Source organism: Nematolebias whitei, chromosome 3, assembly GCF_014905685.2.
Source record: "Nematolebias whitei isolate Nwh7 chromosome 3, NemWhi1, whole genome shotgun sequence".
Taxonomy (NCBI): domain Eukaryota; kingdom Metazoa; phylum Chordata; class Actinopteri; order Cyprinodontiformes; family Rivulidae; genus Nematolebias; species Nematolebias whitei.
Genome location: NC_056500.1, coordinates 16,501,410 through 16,520,091, shown reverse-complemented (window position 1 = coordinate 16,520,091; position 18,682 = coordinate 16,501,410). Strand labels below are relative to the sequence as shown.

Sequence of the window (18,682 nt, the reverse complement as noted above, 5' to 3'; positions counted from 1 at the left end):
AGAGGAACCAGAGAGCCGCATGTGGCTCCAGAGCCGCAGGTTGCAGACCCCTGGGCTAGGCTAATGGCTAGCTTAGTGAGGGTGTTTTCTCTCATCTGTCAGGCTATTTTAAAACGTTTATTTTTGAAGAAGTTCATACTAATGGGAAAAACAGTATAAGCAAATATAGTAATGCTACTTGTTGAAACTAGCCAGAAGCCAAAAGACCATATCACCTTATTTATCAAACACTTAAAACAGCAACAAGGCCAACCAAAGAGCTGTACGCAAAAACAAAACAAGCAAAGGACACCGGATAAAATACATAGATCCACAGAGGTAAAGATAAAAACTAAATGACTAACATTATAGAATACAAACAAGGTAAAATTAACTCACACAGTGTCAAAAGACAGGGAATAAAATTTAAATATATATATTAAAAAAAATTAAACAAGACTTAAAATTTGTGAGAGATCGAACCAGTCTGACATGAAGTGGTAACTCGTTCCACAGTTTTAGACGTGCAATGAAGAAAGTCCTGTCACCACTGAGCTTAAAACGAGTGCCTTGAACCAATGAAAGCATCAGGTCCGCCGACCTCAGAGAGCGCTGTGGGACACGTGGCTGCAGCAGATCAGTGAGATAAGAGGGGGCAGAACTGTTCAGAAATTTAAAAACACACAGAAAGATTTTTTTTAACGAATTTGAAAGTGAACTGGGAGCCAGTGAAAGGAGGCCAGAACCGGTCTATTGTGCTCTCTTTTTCCTGTACCAGTTTAAAATCGGGCTGCAGCATTTTGGACCAGTTGTAAATGTGCAATGGAGGCCGACTGATTCCAAATAGAAGTGCACTGCAGTAATCGAGCCTGGATGTTATGAAAGCGTGTCTTACTGTCTCAAGTTTACTTCTGGACAATATGGGCTTCAATTCAGACAATCGCCACAACTGAAAAAACAGGATTTAACAATCGTGTTTATATGTTTAGTTTCCTGTAGGGAATGATTTCATGGAACATGAAGCAAGATTTCTGCTCTTTTCTTCATCCATCATGTTCTGTGATTGACGACAGAACAAAACTATAATAAACTGACCAGATTATATCTTTAATGAGCCCACACAGAAACTAAACTGTTGCTCACTTCAAAACATTTTATTCTTTTGTTTCTATTCCAGCTTACTCATGCACACTTTAATGGATGTTTTTTCTCCTCGTTCTGATAACATGCTTTTAATAAGTATTTAGGAGTCAAATCGGACTTCCTGCGCAGGTGGTCATTATTTAAATTCCAGGCCTCGTTAGGGTTTGTCCCCACTCAACAAAAGGGAATACACGAGTTGGGTTAAGCTGCATTGTCCCAAAAAGTCCCTGCTGCAGTGCATCATCTCATACCAACCTAGTTTTTTAGGAGTCGATAAATGTTCCAGCCCGGGGAGATGAAAAAGATAATAAAATGATTAAAACGATAACAAACATCGAAGGCCTACTAAACTCCACCTGCCCTTGCTCGCCAGTCTGGTTGAGGTAAAAACAAGTTCACCAGAAGTTCACGGCTGTCATCCGAGCTGAATTTGGTTGCAGGTCTGGGATTGGAGAGGAAAGAGGAGGAGCGAGTTCACCAAATTCACCAAGAAAACGGTTATGATGCATGACGTGTTCTGCACTTTCGACCCCGATACGCAGGGTCACTCGTCGGTCAGAGTGCCGCTCCAGGCCAACTGTGTTTTGGAATTGTGTGTGTGTGTGTATGTGTGTGTGTGTAGGATGGGTGTAGGGATTCAGTCAAATTAAGAAAAAAGGAAAAACCCCAAAATATCCCTGTTACTGGCCTTGTGTCGTAACTTCTCTGAGCTGGCCCCGCCCAACATTAAACAGGTTCAACTAAAGTTCAACGTAACAGGCCACGCCCCTTCGCCACCACGTCACTAAGCAGTCGATGTGTTGTCATCAGCACCACACTTGTGGCGACGTCACAGCGACCTCTGATGGAGCCAAACCAACAGTTTGGTTTATTTTATGTATTTTTTTTTTTAATGTCTTAACTTGTGGTTCCTTTATTCTGTAACTGTTTTATATACTGAATAACATTTAAGTTAATATTAATGTTAGGTATAAATTAAATTTAACCACCTTTTTATTGTTTATTTTTTGCTAAATGTATTATTTAATATCAATCTTATTATTTTTTTTAATGTACTTGAATTCTCTAGTTTCCTAAAACATTATATTTGCATTACGGTGATTACTGAAATGAGGAAAAGATGACTTTAAGGATCTTACTTGTTCTTCAAGTGTTTTAGATCTTATTTTTGATGTCAAGATTGTATTCAACCATCTCAAAATAGGTGTTTTATTTTTTCTTATTGATTTGAATTGTAGTTTTTTTTTTTACTTATTTCTGAAATAAAATATAAAATGCAACATTTAAAAAAGTAAAATATTTCTGTTTTAAATTATTTAAGTTTTTTATTATTTTCTTATAAGAAACCCTTTTTATTTTTTTTTTTTAAATACAAATATAATTTAACATACTCTTTTCACGTTATGATATTTGGTTAATATTTATATATATTCTGAGGGTTGAAGATGATGTCTAAAGTTTATTTATGCTAATTATTTATATAGTGAATAAAACATTGCACAGCATATAATATTCCACTTTGTCAAATTAATTTACTTTACATTATAATTTAAAGAAAACCTAAAAAAAAAAAACCAATATATTCACATTAGAATTAGAATTTTACATATTTAATATAAAAAATACATCACTTATTTAAGCTGAATAAATATGGAACAAATTCAACAACAGGTAATCATTAATCCTAAATGTCACAAGATTTCAAATCTATTTTTTAATATAATTCAACAGGCAGCACAGAACTTCAGCTAAGACTAATTTACACTTTATTGAACTAAATACATTTATGGAAAATAATGTTTAACATAATTATCTGCAAATCTGAATAAAACTTCTCTATAAAAAAAAAAAAATTGTTAACGCTAACATAAATAAGTCTATAATGGACTTTGATTCATTATTTGTTGGATGTGATTTGTTTTATTTTATTTTTTAATAAGCAGATCCCTAAAACTAAAGTTTTACCAAACTAAAATCTGTCGAATTAATCAAATTTAACAAAGCATCACAGACACATGGGGGGAAATAATGAAACATAACTCAGGGTTTATATTTTTTATTTTTTAAAAGTCACTCTGTGCTCACAAGTTTTTCTTTAGACTGCTCCCTTGTGCAGGAGTCACCACATCGAGTGAACAACAGAAAAGATTTGACAACTGATTTACGCCGGATGTCCTTAACACAGCCTGGGCTCGAACCCGCACCCTCGAGATTCCTGAGACCACGGCACTGACCACTGAGCTACCACAGCTCATCATTCTGTGCTCGCAAGTAAACTTCTTGTTCTGTTCTTAATAAATAAGAAATAAATAATGTCATTCTGTAATATTGTATTTTTTAGTATTTGTCTGTATGTAAACTGATGTGTATTTTCTGCGCCTCCTCTCCAAACAAGTACATTAAATTTTGTGAAACGGATTTTCAGTAGTGTTTGTTTCCTTCACAATAAACAGTAAAAATTAACTCTGCTTGCTGGACTCGTTCCACACAATTATGGAAGTCCAAGAGCGCCCACTGGTGTAGAAAATATGCATTGCATGAAACAATTCCTAAAAATCCAATGAGGCTGGTTATAAAAAGTCTGTTATGAATTACAAAAGGCAGCTTATTTTAGTAGTTTAATGTGTAATATCAGTGATATAGCAACATTTTCACTGACATCTTGCATTGGTTGCATTAATTAGCTGACAGTGGAGTCCCTTAAATTTGTCAAACTTTGTTTTTGAAGTTCATATTAGGGTGTAAAAAAAAAAAAAACACACAGAAAGGGGGGTCACATTTGGGCTATTTTGCACTTAAGATCTTTTCTTCTTCTAGGACCAGTGGCAAGAAAATATTCCATATGGAACATCTCAGTATTTAACTTGCAAAAACAGATTCAAATTTAAATATTGATTATAAAACCCATTTGGATATTCAAGGCATAACGTTAAAGATGCATTGCTCAAGATATAATTGTCCAGAGAGTACAATTTTACAACACATGTCTTGACTCCTTTATAATTTATGTCTGATGAATCATAAATGTCAACTCAACTCTTCAAAAATACATACGCAATTAAAAAAATAATACGACATAGGGACAAAAGTCAACAATTTATAATACAATCTTTTACATTTCAAATGTTTCTAGTTTCTTCAGTGGTTAAAAAAAAATACAGATTTTTTTTTTTTTTTTTGGTGAATTTTAAAATTTAAGAAAAACCTTCCAATTTTCTCAATCTTAAACGTTCAGAGCGCCTGCATTAAAGCCTTAGGCTTAAGGTGGAAAGCCTGTTCTTTAAAGTCCATCCATCTTCTACCAGTTATCTGTGGTGGGGTCGCAGAGGCATCAGGTCCAGGAGAGAAGCTCAGACATCCCTCTCCCTGGTGACACATCCAGCTCCTCCAGCACCACCCAAGGTGCTCCCAGGCCAGAGAGAATATAGAACTTCTTCAGTGAGTTCTGGGTCTGCCCCCGGGTTCTTTCCTTAAAATAAAAATTGTATTTATTTAGGCTTCAAGCCAGAGCAGAGAAACTTTTTTAAAGCTGTTGCTTACAGAAATATGGTTAGCTCCGGCTCAGAAAATATGACTCGAAAAGCCAAATGCTGCTCACTAAGTTGACATCAGAGCACAAAAACAAATGGTTGCACATTAGCTGCACATGTCCGCTGCTCATACATCCGGAACTATGTTCTGTTTATTAAAGGAAACGATTCAGTTCAGTTTATTTATATAGCGCCAAATCACAACAAAGTTGTCTCAGGACACTTGACTGAAACATTCACATACATAAAAGCCAATTAGTAAAGTTCTCTATCTAAGGAATCCAGCAGACAAGTTGAATCTTGGCTTCTGTTTATTAAAGGAAACAAAAGGAAACAACATTCCAACAATTTTCAGTCAGGTCATCTGGACAGTTTCTTTTTTTTTTTTGCTAAAACATTTCACCTTCCATCCAGAAGGCTTCATCAGTCAAGGAAACCCACAACACAAAGCTGATTCTTCCCCCAAACAGCTGACTCCAAAGTGGAACAAACCAGTTATGTTGGTGCTAAGATGGTGTCTTTGACACGCCCCCTCCTCTTGTCCCTCTTCCTCGTCAACAGACATGTCAAACTGGTTCAAAACCAAAAAAGTCCATGCTCAATAATCCAGGTATACAATCCAACAAGTTTCAGTCAGGTCATCTGGACAGTTTCTTTTTTTTTGCTGAAACGTTTCACCTTCCATCCAGAAGGCTTCATCAGTCAAATGACAGACATTCAAAATGCTCAGTTAAACTGACAACTAAAGACTTTATAAAATAACAAAAATCTATTTTTCTTTTTTTTTTTGTTTTCTTTTCTGATTGTATACTCCAAGAAGTAAGAAATGCGTGGTCACATATGTGATAATAAAATTTGTACCATTTTCCATAGTAAGGTGAATAAAATATATTCAAATTTCTAAACACATTAAGTCAAATAAAATAATAAAAACAATATTTGTTAACGTACACGTAATACAAAAATATCAAACCTTTGACTTTTTTTTTTCAGCTGAACATAATTACATTTTTCTTGATTCCTTTTTTTTTTGGTAAAAAAATATATATTTTGAGCAGCTGAATCCAAATTGCATAAATGATTCTGATCTTATTTTATGTTAAAAATGAATAAAACGGAAGAGAAGATATTTAAAGTTACTCTACCTTAGAGTTTTTCCTGCATCAAACACCTGCAGCTCTTAACGCAGCTGTCCGAGGCGTCCATTGGCTCTGCTGAAGGTTCCAGCAGCCGGTTATAGGAAAAAGCCAACATCACCTGCATAGGAAATATAAACACATCTGATTTAATTTAAAAAAAAAAATTAAAAATGCAACAAAAGACAAGTAAATATTAAATCAAACTTAAATTGCATTCTATTTTTGACAAAATATTTTGATAATGACTTCCACAAAGACTATAAACTTTTCATTTATAGAAATCAAACTGAAATAAACCAGATAATTGTTTCAAATCTGATGAAAATGGAATAATTAAGGTGGTTTTCTGCTGAACCTCGAGCAATAATGAAAATCACTAATTTAATAATTAGGTGGGCATACTAATTTTGCCATAATTATAATTTTGTTGCATAAAAACATTTACTGGTACTTTAAGGAAGCTAAAAGAGAAGGAATTATAGGACCAGTTAACAGTCTGAAGGACTTCACTTAGATTTGATCACATCTTTTGTTTGTATAAACAATAAGAGACCATGACTCAGATACAGACTATTGCTGTTTTTTATTCTGTACTATATGAGTTGTACCTACCGTCAGCAGTACCAGTAGTGCCACCATTGCTCCCATCATTATATACATGTTGTCAGTGAGCCCACCGGCCCACAGAGGGCCCAGGATGGTAGCCAGACCCCCCACCGAGCGGCGTATACCCTGACTGAAGCCTGCAGGGGCAGACATAAATATCATGCACGTTACTGAATTAAACATAATACCATCAAATAATCTGAGTGAATAAGCTGCTGAGAAGAAATTAAAGGCCTACAATTCCTTGGAGAAACACATCATATGTCTTCATTCCTGCCAAAGTTTTAATTTAAGCTCAGCTTATGTTGAGGAATGACAGACTTAGTGATTTTGGACAAATCTTGAAAATAACATGCAAGGTGTCAAGTATGTGTTTTAATTCAATTCAAATTCAAAATTACTTGATTAATCCCAAAGGGAAATTAGTTGTTGTTGTTGTAGCTCATCATCCTAGTTTCATTAGAGTTGTTCAGATGCTGATGGCTTTGGGCAGGTAGGATCTCTTGTAACAGTTCGTCCAAAAGTGGATCCAAAGAAACTGGCTGCAGACGCCGAGCCGTCCACCCAGACCCAGCAGATCTCTCTGTCCTCTTGGACAGCAGGACTGCAGGAATGCTGGGCAGAACTCCTCCCTGAGCGATGGCCATTTCTCCCAGCAGCCTGCTGGACCCTTTGTCGCCACAGACTTAGCTGCAGGTGCCGGGGGACAATCTTGGTCCCCCCACTTTTAGGAGCCACGTTTCCTGCAACCTCCAAGATCTCGGCGATCAAGCACTAGAGCACAGCTTCCAGGTAGACGGAAATGCATCAACAACACCTCCTTTTCAACTCATATAGGATTTGGGGCTGTAGTTGAGGTATTTTTGAACTTTTGAGATGTTAATCAGCAGCTCCCAGTTGTAGAAAAACACCTTGTTGTTATGGTTACGCATCATAACAAATGTCCAAAAATAAAAAAAAAGGTTTCATTAAAAATCCTTCCAGCAGCACAGCATCCAATACCAGAGGACGTAATCATACGGAAAAAGCCATTTACATCTAGAAGAGTAATTAAAGTTTCCAAAGGCTAAATCTCAGAATGAATGTACGAGAGCTACTCCAACATGCAGCAACCTTGAGCGGCGCAATTCTAGAACTAGAATTTGGGATGACTCTCGGCTGCTGCCACATCAAATCTGAGCTCGATATCAGAAAAACTGGCTGAATAACAGCCAGTTGTTTTATTTGTAAGATCAGAAGGCTGTGGTGGCCATTTTGAATTCTGTTGGCACCAAAAAATATTCAGTCGTACATATACAACCAAAGTTACTTTCTGAAAGCTTCATTAAAATCTGTCGTGTAGTTTATTAGATATTTGACTAACAGGCAGACAGTGTTGATTCCAATAGTTTGTGGCAGAGCTTTGAACAACAACCTCGAGTGATCTGTTAGTGCTTAGAGTTTATGATGGGGATGACTCTCAGCTTACTACCACATAAAATTGTAGCTCAATATCTGTAAAACCGACTGATTTGTTGCCACTTTGTGTTTTATAAATTTGATTAGCTATAGCAAAAACTTTGAATAAAGTTAACTTCAAAAGATAACCAGTGGTAGCTGTTCCTTTAGTCGTTACTTTCTGGCAGTTTTACTAAAATCTGTCCACTGGTTCATGAGATATTTTGCTAACAGACACACCCAGACGAGCAAAAAAAAAAACATTTTAAAGAATGTATTAGAACTAGTGTCCAGTAGGTGGGGCTGTTTCTCACCTTGTGTTTTCTCAGCAGTAACTTTGGAGAAGAGGGAAACCTGAGCCACGGCTACGAAAGGTAAACCCAAAACCTGTAGAAACACCCCGATGATGAACTCTGTCAGTTGCCATGAAAACCCACCTAAATAAAAAAAATGGAGAAACATTTCCATCCATGTGTTAAAAATGCACCATCTGAACCAGACAGCAACAGATTTGAGACAAAAGGGTTCGTCTGACCTGAAGGGTTAGCCAGGAATATGAGGCACCAAATACAGGAGATGTTGCAGATGATCAGACCAATAGCAAGGACCACCCGGTCTGCAACATGGCGGCTCAGCCAGCGGACAAACAGGAACCCAGCGATCACCACCACACCACATAAGCAGTACATCACGCTGTTCTCCAGCTCTCCGAAGTTAAAATATTTTTGAGTTAAGGGTGTCACCATAGTCTGAGGGGAGGAAATGTAACAACATATTTAGTCTGCAGGAAGAAAAAGTTGAAGAATGTTTTAAAATGTGGGTTGCTTTAAAAAAACACAATTAAAGTTAATTATATCCAGACAAAAGTTTGTTAATCTCAAGAAAGTTTGCCGTTGTAGAACTGAGCAGACATACTTAAAGCTTAACCAAGCTCTTTGAAAACTAAAATCAGAAATCTGGGTAAATCAAGAGTTTCACGTCATGTTTCTTACAACTATACCAACAGAGCTACGTCTAGCGTTGAGTCATATGATTTAAATGGATTTGTATGTTTGTGGGACATCATTGCACCTCAAGAGCGGTCTGATTAAAAAGGGTGATGAATTGAGCAGATAGCAGAACGACCACCTCTTCTTTCAGGAAGTCTGAATCAAAAAGAAAATGAGATTACAGCAAAATTACAAAAATAATACATTATTTTTTTTGTAGAAATACAGTTATCCTATTTAAAGTATTAGCACATCTAAATCAGTAAGTCATTTGCCATAAATCAGCAGTTATTCACCTTGTAGCTAGTAAGTACACAAAGCTATTTTGATGTTACTGAAGTTAAAAAAGCTAAAGTATTTTATTTTTAATAAACTTTATTCTTTTAAGAATCACAACAGCCAGTTACCTCTGAATATGCCTGTGTTCTTGAAGGGTGGAAGGGCCTTCTGGGAGTGTGAATGCTCAGGAGAGGCAGGAGGGGAAGGAATACGATTGAGCGAGGCGCCAGAGAAAGAAGTGGTGTGGTTCTTGCATTGATGAGACGTCACCACGGAGCCGTAAGACCCCACCAGCTCATGGGACAACATTAGCGGTTTCACCTCCTCCTCACCTTCATCCTCGTCATCTAAAGGTCCCTGTGTATTCTCTTCTCTATTGAGTTTTGGTCCATCACTGGCTCTCTTCTTTTCTAGAGGTGGTAAGTCCCAGTACATAAAAACAACCGCCACTTGAAGAAGAATCCACAGCACAAACATAAACAACTGTAGGAGACAGAAGAGTTTTGATTTATATTTAGGCAACAACAACAAAAAGTTAAATATTATCTTAAATTTCACTCTGATATGGTTCATTCCTTACCCCAGGTGCAGTAAATTTATTGACAAAAAAAGGACCAAGATGAAAATTACACAGCCTTAGAAAAATGTTAAATGCTGGACCTGTGGTAAACAAAACAAATCCAACTTTAATCACATTAGTTTAAACACCACAACATTATCGAGATAAAGGCAGCAGCAGCCCAAACTATTACTACCATCATACAAAAAACTAAACTTTTCATAAAATATTTTGTATTATTACGATTAAAAAGCTCTGAAGCCCTAACCAATCAGAAGACCAGCTTGTCGGCACGCCATGACAGCAGCAAAAACAGTGGCCCGGTCCTCTGGAGCCGTGCTACGGGTCAGGAAGCCAAAAATGGATGAGCCAGCACCTGTACCAATGCCTGAAGAAAAAACAATAATAACTGTATTTATATGAAGGAAAACTCATTTTTATACAAAAAGTTAAATTTTAACAAAAGTCCAGGTTGGATTTCAAAGCGTTATTTATTTATTTTTTGACAAAGTGCTGTGGATCAGACAAACCCATGCCCTGAATTCTATGCAAAACTTGTTCAGTTTACTAGAAAACAGAACGGTTCTACATCAGGAATCAAACTCTAAACCAGTGGTTCCCAACCCTGGTCCTTGAGGAACACCATCCTGCATATTTTTGTTGTTTCTCTGCTTTAACACACCTGATTCAGTGATTTTATTACTTGCTGAAGTTCTGCAGAAGCACCCGTTCATTCAGACCAGGAGTATTGGAGCGGAGAAGCAACTAAACCAAGAAAGGATGGTGTTCCTCAAGGACCAGGGTTGGGACCCACTGAAATTCAAACAAAACTCTTGAAAGACCTTCAGAAACTCTGATGGACTTTTGATAAAGACCTTCTTTAAAAGACCACAAGAAAGCTTGGAAGTGAAATAAGAAGAAATGAAGAAACGTTTGAACTCTTGCACAGTAACGTTGATGTAAAACACAACGCATGCTGCAATCTTACCATTTTAGGCTGCAATGTATTCTACAGACATTTAACATGCAAATTGATCATCTGTGTGAGTGTTCCTGAAAATGGACTCACCTGCTACTAATCTACTTGACAGTAAGAGCCACTTGGAGTAGCCAATGAAGTACATGAAGTTACCTGGTCAGAAAAATAGAAATTCTAGTGGTTACACTCAAACTTCAGATCTGAATGGCTGAATAACCAGTGGGGTTCAAATAATCCCACTCACAGGTGAAAGAAGTGTAAAGAGTGGCACTCACCAACAATCTCAAAAAGATTGGAAACTAAAATGATTTTCTTTGTTGTTTGAGTTCTGTCTGACAAGAGGCCAAACAGTGGTCCTGCCAAAAGACCACTCAGACTGAACGCTGACAGGGCTAAACCCAAGAAATAAGGTGCCGCTTCTAAAGTCTGCAAATACCTCCATATTGTGGGTAATATGACAGCTGAGGAGACAAAAGATAATTGAATTAAAAAAATAAATTAATTAAAACCCTAGTAATCATTGAAGGGATACAAACCACAGAACACAGGTTAAAACATATATACCGGTAAATATTGTCCACTTTTGCCTTTTGACTGTGGGTGATAAAAAATTTAAAAAAATAAAAATTATAAACTAAATGATCAGTTAGATTAGGAATGAGATCAGAGGTACAGCACATGTTGGACGACTAAAAGATAAAAGTCAGAAAGACCAGACTGAGATGGTTTGGGCATGTGCACAGGATGGACAGTTGGTATATTGGTAGAAGATTGTTAGAAATGCAGCTGCCAGGAAAAAGACAGAAGAAGGCCAAACTTTTATACTTTTACAGGTGTATCATTGAGAGCCTGCTGACAGGCTGCATCACAGGGTGGTACGGGAACTGCACCAGTCAGAGCCGGAAAGCACTACAGAGGGTGGTGCAAACAGCAGAGGACATCACTGGTAGCAGTCTCCACACCACCCAGGACATCTACCACAGCCGATGTCTGCGTAAAGCATGCAGCATCATTAAGGATCACACCCACCCAGCACAAGGCTCTTCCGTGCACTACCCTCAGGCAGACGATACAGGAGTCTGCCATCGCGTAAGAAAAGACTCAAAGACAGTTATTATCCACAAGCAGTCAGATTAATAAACTCTTGATAATAATACGGAACTATTGACAATAACATTGCACCAAGCCACATCTGTGACACTTAATATGTTTATTGCTGATTCAATTCAATTCAATTCAATTCAAAAATACTTTATTAATCCCAGAGGGAAATTAAGTGTTGTCGTAGCTCATCATCCTGGTTTCATTCAAGAGCTGTTATACATGCTGATAGCTGTGGGCAGGAAGGATCTCCTGCAGTGAAGCTGAAGAATCTGGCCACAGATACCGATCCGTCCACCCAGATCCATCTTGCTGTCAGATCCGGCGGGCCTCTCGGTCCTCCTGGGCAGCAGGATTGCCCGAATGCCGGACAGAATTCCTCCCTGAGTGATGGTCACTCCTCCTAGCAGTCTGCAGAGCTCCACACGAGCCGAGTTTCTCACCAGCTCCAGGATCTCGGTGGTGAGGTCTCGAGCACCACCGCCAGGTTGACGGGAATTTGCCCACAGCACCTCCTTTTCAACTCACGTGGGATTTGGTCATCACCTGTAGGTGCTGAGGGACGATCCTGTCCTTCTGCTGTCACGAGCCATGTCTCCCGCCAGTTCCAGGATCTGAGTGGTCAGGCACTCGAGCACAGCTGGCAGGTAGATGAGAATGCGTCCACAGTACATCCTTCTCAACTCATTTGAGATTTGGGGCTGTAGTTGAGATATTATTTGAGCTTTTGAGATGTTAATCAGCTGCTGTTGGTTGTAGAAAACTGCCTTGTTGCCATGGTTACGCATCATAACAAATGTCCAAAACTAAAAAAGTTTCAGTAAAAATCCTTCCAGCTGCACAGCATCTGATACCAGAAGAAACAATCATCCAAAAAATGTGATTTACATCCAGAAAAAGAGGAATTAAAGTTTCCAAAAGCAAAATCTCAGAATGAAAGTAACAGAGCTGCTCCAACATGCAGCCACCTTGAGCGGCGCAATTCTAGAACTACGTGTGGATTCTACACGTATTCTAGAACTATTCTAGAACCCTATGTGGCTGTATCATGTACGTCATATCTGATGCCATATTTGCCATATATCATGTATGTCACTACCTTACCATCATAATTAATCTCACGTTACTCACTACCTGTGCAATAACCTGTCACACAATCTGTGCAGTATATTCACGCCCCGGCCCCGACAACATCAAAATTGTGGGTGGGGTAGGTGAAACACCCACACTTGCCCCCACCCTCATTCGCCCCACTCTGGGCCCATGAGCAAGGCCCTTAACCCCCACCATGTGCTCCCTAAACAGGTCTCTCTTGAAAATGAGTTCTTGTGGCTCAATGAGACTAACCTGTATAAATAAAGGCTAAATGAAATATGTTAGTTGTGCAATATACACCATGTGCATTCAAGCTTATTTTACTACCTGTGAAATGCAAATTCATCCTGCTTGCACCGTTATATTCTACCATGTTGTTGTTTACTAGATTTCTTTTGGATCTTGTAAATATATATATTTTTTCACTTGTTGGTCCATTATTTTGTACCCTTATTACATGCTTTAGTATTTCCTGTTTGTTTGTTCTTAGCGAGTCGAATCAGTTCTTCTCATCCTGGACATTTCATTGCGCTGTTGACCCTGTGTTAACCTGCATATGACAAATAAACAATATAACAAAAAGGAGGAACAGAGATGACGTTAGAGAGGACATGGAGGTAGTTGGAGTGAGGACAGAGGATGCAGAGGACAGAGTGCGATGGAGGAGGATGAACAGACAGCTAAAGGAAGAAAAAGAAGAGCTTTACAGATCATGTTTATATGCCAGCTCATGCTCTGCTTTGGACAAACGTCTCCAAAAAAGGTAAAACAAGGGTAAAGCAAGTGATTAGTTTATGTCATTGTGTTGCAACATTATATCTTATCACTTCCAAGTCCTGCTGAGTAAAGGTAAAGTTTGACCACTGAGATGCTTTTCTCTCTCTCTGCCTGCAGCTGTTATCGCACTAACAAAGAACGACCCCAAACCAAATACAATCTAAACTCAATAACGTAGTCAGGTGACACAAAATAAAGCATGCTCCCACTGAAAGAATTGAGGAAGTGATTACTCAACTCTCTTGGCGTTTGTGTAATAACACTATTTTGCCACCATGACAGAAATAACTGTGTAAAATATTACCCAACAACATTGCATCCTCCCTCGTGTGCTTAATGGGAATTTTGAATTTTATTCAGTTCAGTGATGAATGGTTCAGTGGTCTTGTGGTTTAAGCCCTCACTTTTACTCATCCCACTACTGACTGTGACCAGTTTGATTTGTGTCTCATCTGACCATGAATCTTGTCACCTGACTGAGTTTTTTTTAGTCCAAAAAAAGTTGTTTAATGCTGAAGAATGAGGGTGTCAATTTTAAAGATCTTTCTTTCTTCAACAGCAGACTTTGGTCAGAGTTGATGTAAACCTGGTTAGGCTGTGGATTGTGTCTGTGATGTTGCAACAGAGTCCAGGTCATGGACTAATAAATACTGATGCACCAATTTGTGATTTTATTTTACTGCAAAAGCAAAATAAATACATAAATAATGTGATTAACGAAATCACAGTTACTGAAGTAAAACCTTAAATATTTTCCCTCCACATTTATTATTGTTTTAAAGATATTTTAAAACTCAGATGAGTAAATCAAAGGCATGAGTTCATACATAAAATATGTAGACCTACTGGTATTTAAATTAATTAAGTGTTGTAATAAATGGGGGGTTCTTTAATACGTTCTAAAATGCCAAATTAAAAATTAAAAAGATGTCTTACCATATTCTACACCGCTAAAAAGAAAAATTAGTCCTATGGTGAGGAAAGTCAGTTTCTTTTTCCGTCGAATATCCATCCTGCTTGTCCAGGTGCTGTAATCTTGTTTTGTCCTGTTGACGTAGATTTTTTAAGACACCATCCTCCTTATCTGCCTAAAGAAAGCACCGAGCCGTTCAGCTTTCAACTAACAATAATTCTAGTCGTGCATTTTGTCCTGTTTTTCTCGGAGAATAATGTCCAAACGACTCCACGGGGCTCGAACAGTAAACTCGCCGGACAGGTTTTGTTTGAAGAAGCCGACGAGCCTCGCATGATACGTCACTTACGTCATTTCCTGCGTAGCATAAGCTATTTCCGGGGCTCCAAACAGAGAAATCCTGCAATCACAAGTGTTGTAGTTCTGTCAGTTTTACGGATATTGTGCTGAAATTTGAAGTGGTAGTAGCTGGGAGTCGTTCACAGTACATAATTTGAGCGTGACGTCACAATATAGTGCATGAAATTGCACACATTTTCAAGAAATGTCCAAAATGGCTCAACTTTGTTTCTCATCATGATTGTAGTCAACTGTGACATGACATGTGATATGCATCTTCGTCTTTAAGTTCTGATTATTTGAGTTTAATTCTCAGTGAGCCGAAGTTTAACGAAATAACTTCTGATTAGAGGTAAATTCAAATCTGATGTTCCTGATGACAAATCTAGAATATTTTCTTTTAGCACAATTAAAAGAATGTGTACATTGGCACATTCCACTTTTATTTAAGCTTTGCATGCTTGTATTGTGAGTCAGTGTGCTTCCCTATCCTGTGACATTAATTACTACAGGCATGGAGTGGTTTGTTTTGTGCACAAAAGCTGCTTCTTTGCTGTTAATTCAATTTTTTTTGCCTCATGAGTTTTCACATTTTGGTTTGCTACCATCTAGAACAGACTGGACATACCAAGGAATTGTTTAAATCAGAGTATGATGGGATTTTAGTTATTTTCTATAGTGCTAGCCAAATGATTCTGTCATCACAATAAAGGACTATGGGCAGGTCTCAAAGAATAACAGTTCTTTAGTCTGAAATAAACAAAAATTGTTCAGATCGGTTATCATTGCTGTGAACACTTTAACAACTCTGTAAAACCACTAAGATGTAAATTACAAAGACAGTTTTTTTGCTCTCTCTATTATAGCACACAGCTTCCATTTATCCTCATTTTACATTCTTGTTGATGTGAAGCAACAGAGAATAAACTTGTTTAAAGTCCACCTTAGTCTTTTCTGAGACATAATGGTAAAATAATAATTTTAAAAAACACGTGCTGAAATTAACTACACAAAAAAAAAATAAAGGTGAAATCAAAGGTAACTCTTTTTTTATATAAAAAAGGAACTTTTATTTACAGTTTGCAAGTATGGTAGATTAAGGTCGCAACAAATTTTTTTGAGACAGTGCATTACAATCTCCTTGGAAATACCTTTATATAAATCAACAAAAAAAAAATTAAGTTTCAAAAACCCATGTGTTATGTCTGAAAGCTGCTCTGATTCTCCAGACTTGAATGTTTTGGTACTCATTTTACTGTGACGTGGAAGGTAACCATGACAGTGGCAGAATATCGGTGGGTTGGTGAGCAGACCACAGTTCAGAAGGCCAGTTTTTTCATGAGGAGGTAGACCCTGGAGTCCACTTCGAAGCCATGAAGGTTATTGGCATCTCCCTGCAGCCTCATGAGGAGACCTCCGTAAGACACATAGGCAGAGCTGAAAAATCAAGCACATCAGTAGAATAAGATTAACGCAACATGATAACATTTTAAATTATTAAATTTATCAATGATATTTAATACATAACAGCAAAATAACCCATGGTATTTTTTAAAAATTTAAAATGTTCTGTTGAAAACGATTTACTTACAGACGTGTGGCAGCTTCTGTTGAAGTCTCATCACCTTCAATCTTGTAGACTTTTCCATACATCACATACTCAAACTGGTCGGCTCTAGAAATAAAAATAAAAAAGACCATAGAGTAAAAACTTCAAAAACAGCAACAAAAAAAAATCACGTTTGTAATATAGTATGAGGAAAGAATGTACAATTGGTAATTGTCTTACCGAGAAGGCCGGTCATCCTGAGGATTGTACTCTCCATCATCTGGTGTTCCATCTTCATATAATGTGCTGGCAATCACCAGTCTGAACTTGTCACCTTGATGAAATGGACAGTAAAAATAAACATATAACAGCTCTTTCTGAAAATGATCCCCCTGGCTTAGGCTTTATTCATGACATTTTAAGTCAAATTAAAATTTAACATGAACTAAACAATATTTTGAACAAAAAGGTTACTGTCTCACCAAGATCCACAGGATAAATCTGAATGTTCACATCCAAGATGAGGTCCATCTTGAAAGATTCACTTTCACAATGTAGCCGAGACACTACAATAAACATAATATTGCAGATTAGCTCAAATTATGACTATATATAGATTTTGCTGTTTTCAATTAACCAAACTTCCCTGTAATGTTTTAAAATGATAAATTGTTGCTGCTTTTTTAGTCATTTAGTCCAGTTCTCATTTTCAAAGTTTTTTTTTCTTTTTTTGTTCTTGCTTGTTTGGTAAGTAACTAAATATCAATATATGCATATTAAACCCTTTAGAAACTGTGTATCTTAATTTTATTCTGTTTTTCAGATTAAATTAAGGTTTGAAACTGGAAAATCAAAACAAATGTTTTAGTTACAGGCTGCTAGTAAAGAGCCAAAAGATGAAAATTACAATAGGTTATGTGTATCGTGTGCTGCTTGTATGTATGGACACAATACAGAAGCTTTCCTTGAGTTAGGAAACTTTTATGTCTGAATGAGTCTTAGATCTGTGTGAGCATACAAGCAAATAAATTAAACGTTTCCTCTCAAATCTGCCAAGTAGAGAATTGGGATAGGAAAAGAGCCAAATAGTCAAAAACCTAAAACAGTTGTTAAAAATGTATGATTTGCTGTGGACATTCAAAAAACAAAACAAAACAACAAAAATGTAAAAACGTTTCGTCTTCCATCCGAAAGACTTCCTCAGTCTGAGGTGCTGTATTCAGCTCAGTCTTATAAATAGCACCTTCTCACAGTGGATCAACCAGTTTGCTGCTGACAACCAAAACCAGCTGATCACATGCTCAAGAAGGACCATCAGCCTAACAATGGGTCATTAGCACACTGATGGCTGTTTACTATTCACAGGGGATTGAGTGATACTAGCAATCACAGCATTGTAAGAGGGGGACAGTTGAACCCAGAGGCCTCCACCCCTGTTTAATGATGGACGATTTCTTTTCACAAAGATGGCCTCCTTTACTCCTCTCTCAAACCAAAGGAGGGTTAGGGTTTTGGATGAAAGACGAATGTTTCTACATTTTTTTGTTGTTGTTGTTTTGCTTTGTTTTGTTTTTTGAATGTCCAGAGGACCAGATTTAACTTTTTTAGATTTTTCTACCTGGATTATTGAGCATGCATCAGGATGGTATGATTTGCTGCTTAAGACGGCTTTAAAAACTTACAAATCTGGTTTAATAAAACAAACAAACAAAAAAGACATGTTTTTTTACAGAAGAAGCCGTGAGTGTGGCTGAGAATGAGAAGAAAACCACTGAGGGAACTTGTTTTTAGCAATGTTTCCAGTGTTTACAGTAAAATGTTAATTACAGAAGCTCCAAGGATTGTCTACATAACACTACTTTTACTGTGATTATTTATTTTATACACACAGCAAGTTTCAATTGTTTAACCTTGACTTACTAGATAAACACACACACATATATATATATATATATATATATATATATATATATATATATATATATATATATATATATCAAAAGGTAGTTGAAAAATGTAGCTACTAAGTGTGCACTTAGCTGTTGTCTGATTTCTAATTTTTATAACATTGTTATTACATACCTCTGTCAAACTTTTTGCCATCGGGATCAATGTCTTTTACATCAAATATGTCTTCAAACAAAATTCCAGCCATTTATTTCACTCTGTGAAGAATTTGTGAAAAAAATAAAACACATTTAGGTTTATCTTTTCTGTCAACAGAGATTACATTCTGCATACACACACACACACACACACACACACACA

The 18,682-nt window shown here is 37.2% G+C and overlaps 2 protein-coding genes across 2 annotated transcripts in view; both read right to left on the bottom strand.

Annotated features, from left to right (window-relative positions):
* Positions 1-4,265: 4,265 nt before the first annotated feature.
* Positions 4,266-14,625, bottom strand: mfsd8l1 (major facilitator superfamily domain containing 8-like 1). Its single transcript, XM_037674575.1, has 12 exons — positions 14,550-14,625; positions 10,916-11,101; positions 10,731-10,793; positions 9,930-10,049; positions 9,683-9,762; positions 9,231-9,585; positions 8,906-8,979; positions 8,370-8,583; positions 8,149-8,271; positions 6,404-6,534; positions 5,798-5,909; positions 4,266-4,591 (listed from the first exon to the last, which is right to left on the bottom strand). Exons 1-11 carry the CDS (start codon positions 14,623-14,625, stop codon positions 5,799-5,801), a joined length of 1,533 nt encoding a protein of 510 aa, XP_037530503.1. The 3' UTR covers positions 4,266-4,591; position 5,798.
* A 1,389-nt stretch (positions 14,626-16,014) lies between these two features.
* polr2h (RNA polymerase II, I and III subunit H) overlaps positions 16,015-18,682 on the bottom strand; it is a 3,194-nt gene continuing 526 nt past the window's right edge. Inside the window, exons 2-6 of the mRNA XM_037674574.1 lie at positions 18,497-18,579; positions 16,897-16,980; positions 16,655-16,748; positions 16,457-16,540; positions 16,015-16,302 (exon numbers count right to left, since the gene is read on the bottom strand). Of these exons, the coding sequence (XP_037530502.1) occupies positions 16,185-16,302; positions 16,457-16,540; positions 16,655-16,748; positions 16,897-16,980; positions 18,497-18,569 (453 nt within the window). The 5' untranslated portion in view covers positions 18,570-18,579 and the 3' untranslated portion in view covers positions 16,015-16,184. The remainder of the gene's footprint in view (positions 16,303-16,456; positions 16,541-16,654; positions 16,749-16,896; positions 16,981-18,496; positions 18,580-18,682) is intronic.

What these genes read in the sequence shown, in the direction of transcription:
- mfsd8l1 (XM_037674575.1), bottom strand. Translation starts at nt 14,625, where the DNA reads ATGGATATTCGACGGAAAAAGAAACTGACTTTCCTCACCATAGGACTA. An exon ending in GTCAAGTAGATTAGTAGCAG is followed by an intron (nt 10,050 to 10,730) that starts GTGAGTCCATTT and finishes TTTTTTCTTCAG; the next exon opens with GCATTGGTACAGGTGCTGGC. An exon ending in TTAATCAGACCGCTCTTGAG is followed by an intron (nt 8,584 to 8,905) that starts GTGCAATGATGT and finishes TCCTCCCCTCAG; the next exon opens with ACTATGGTGACACCCTTAAC.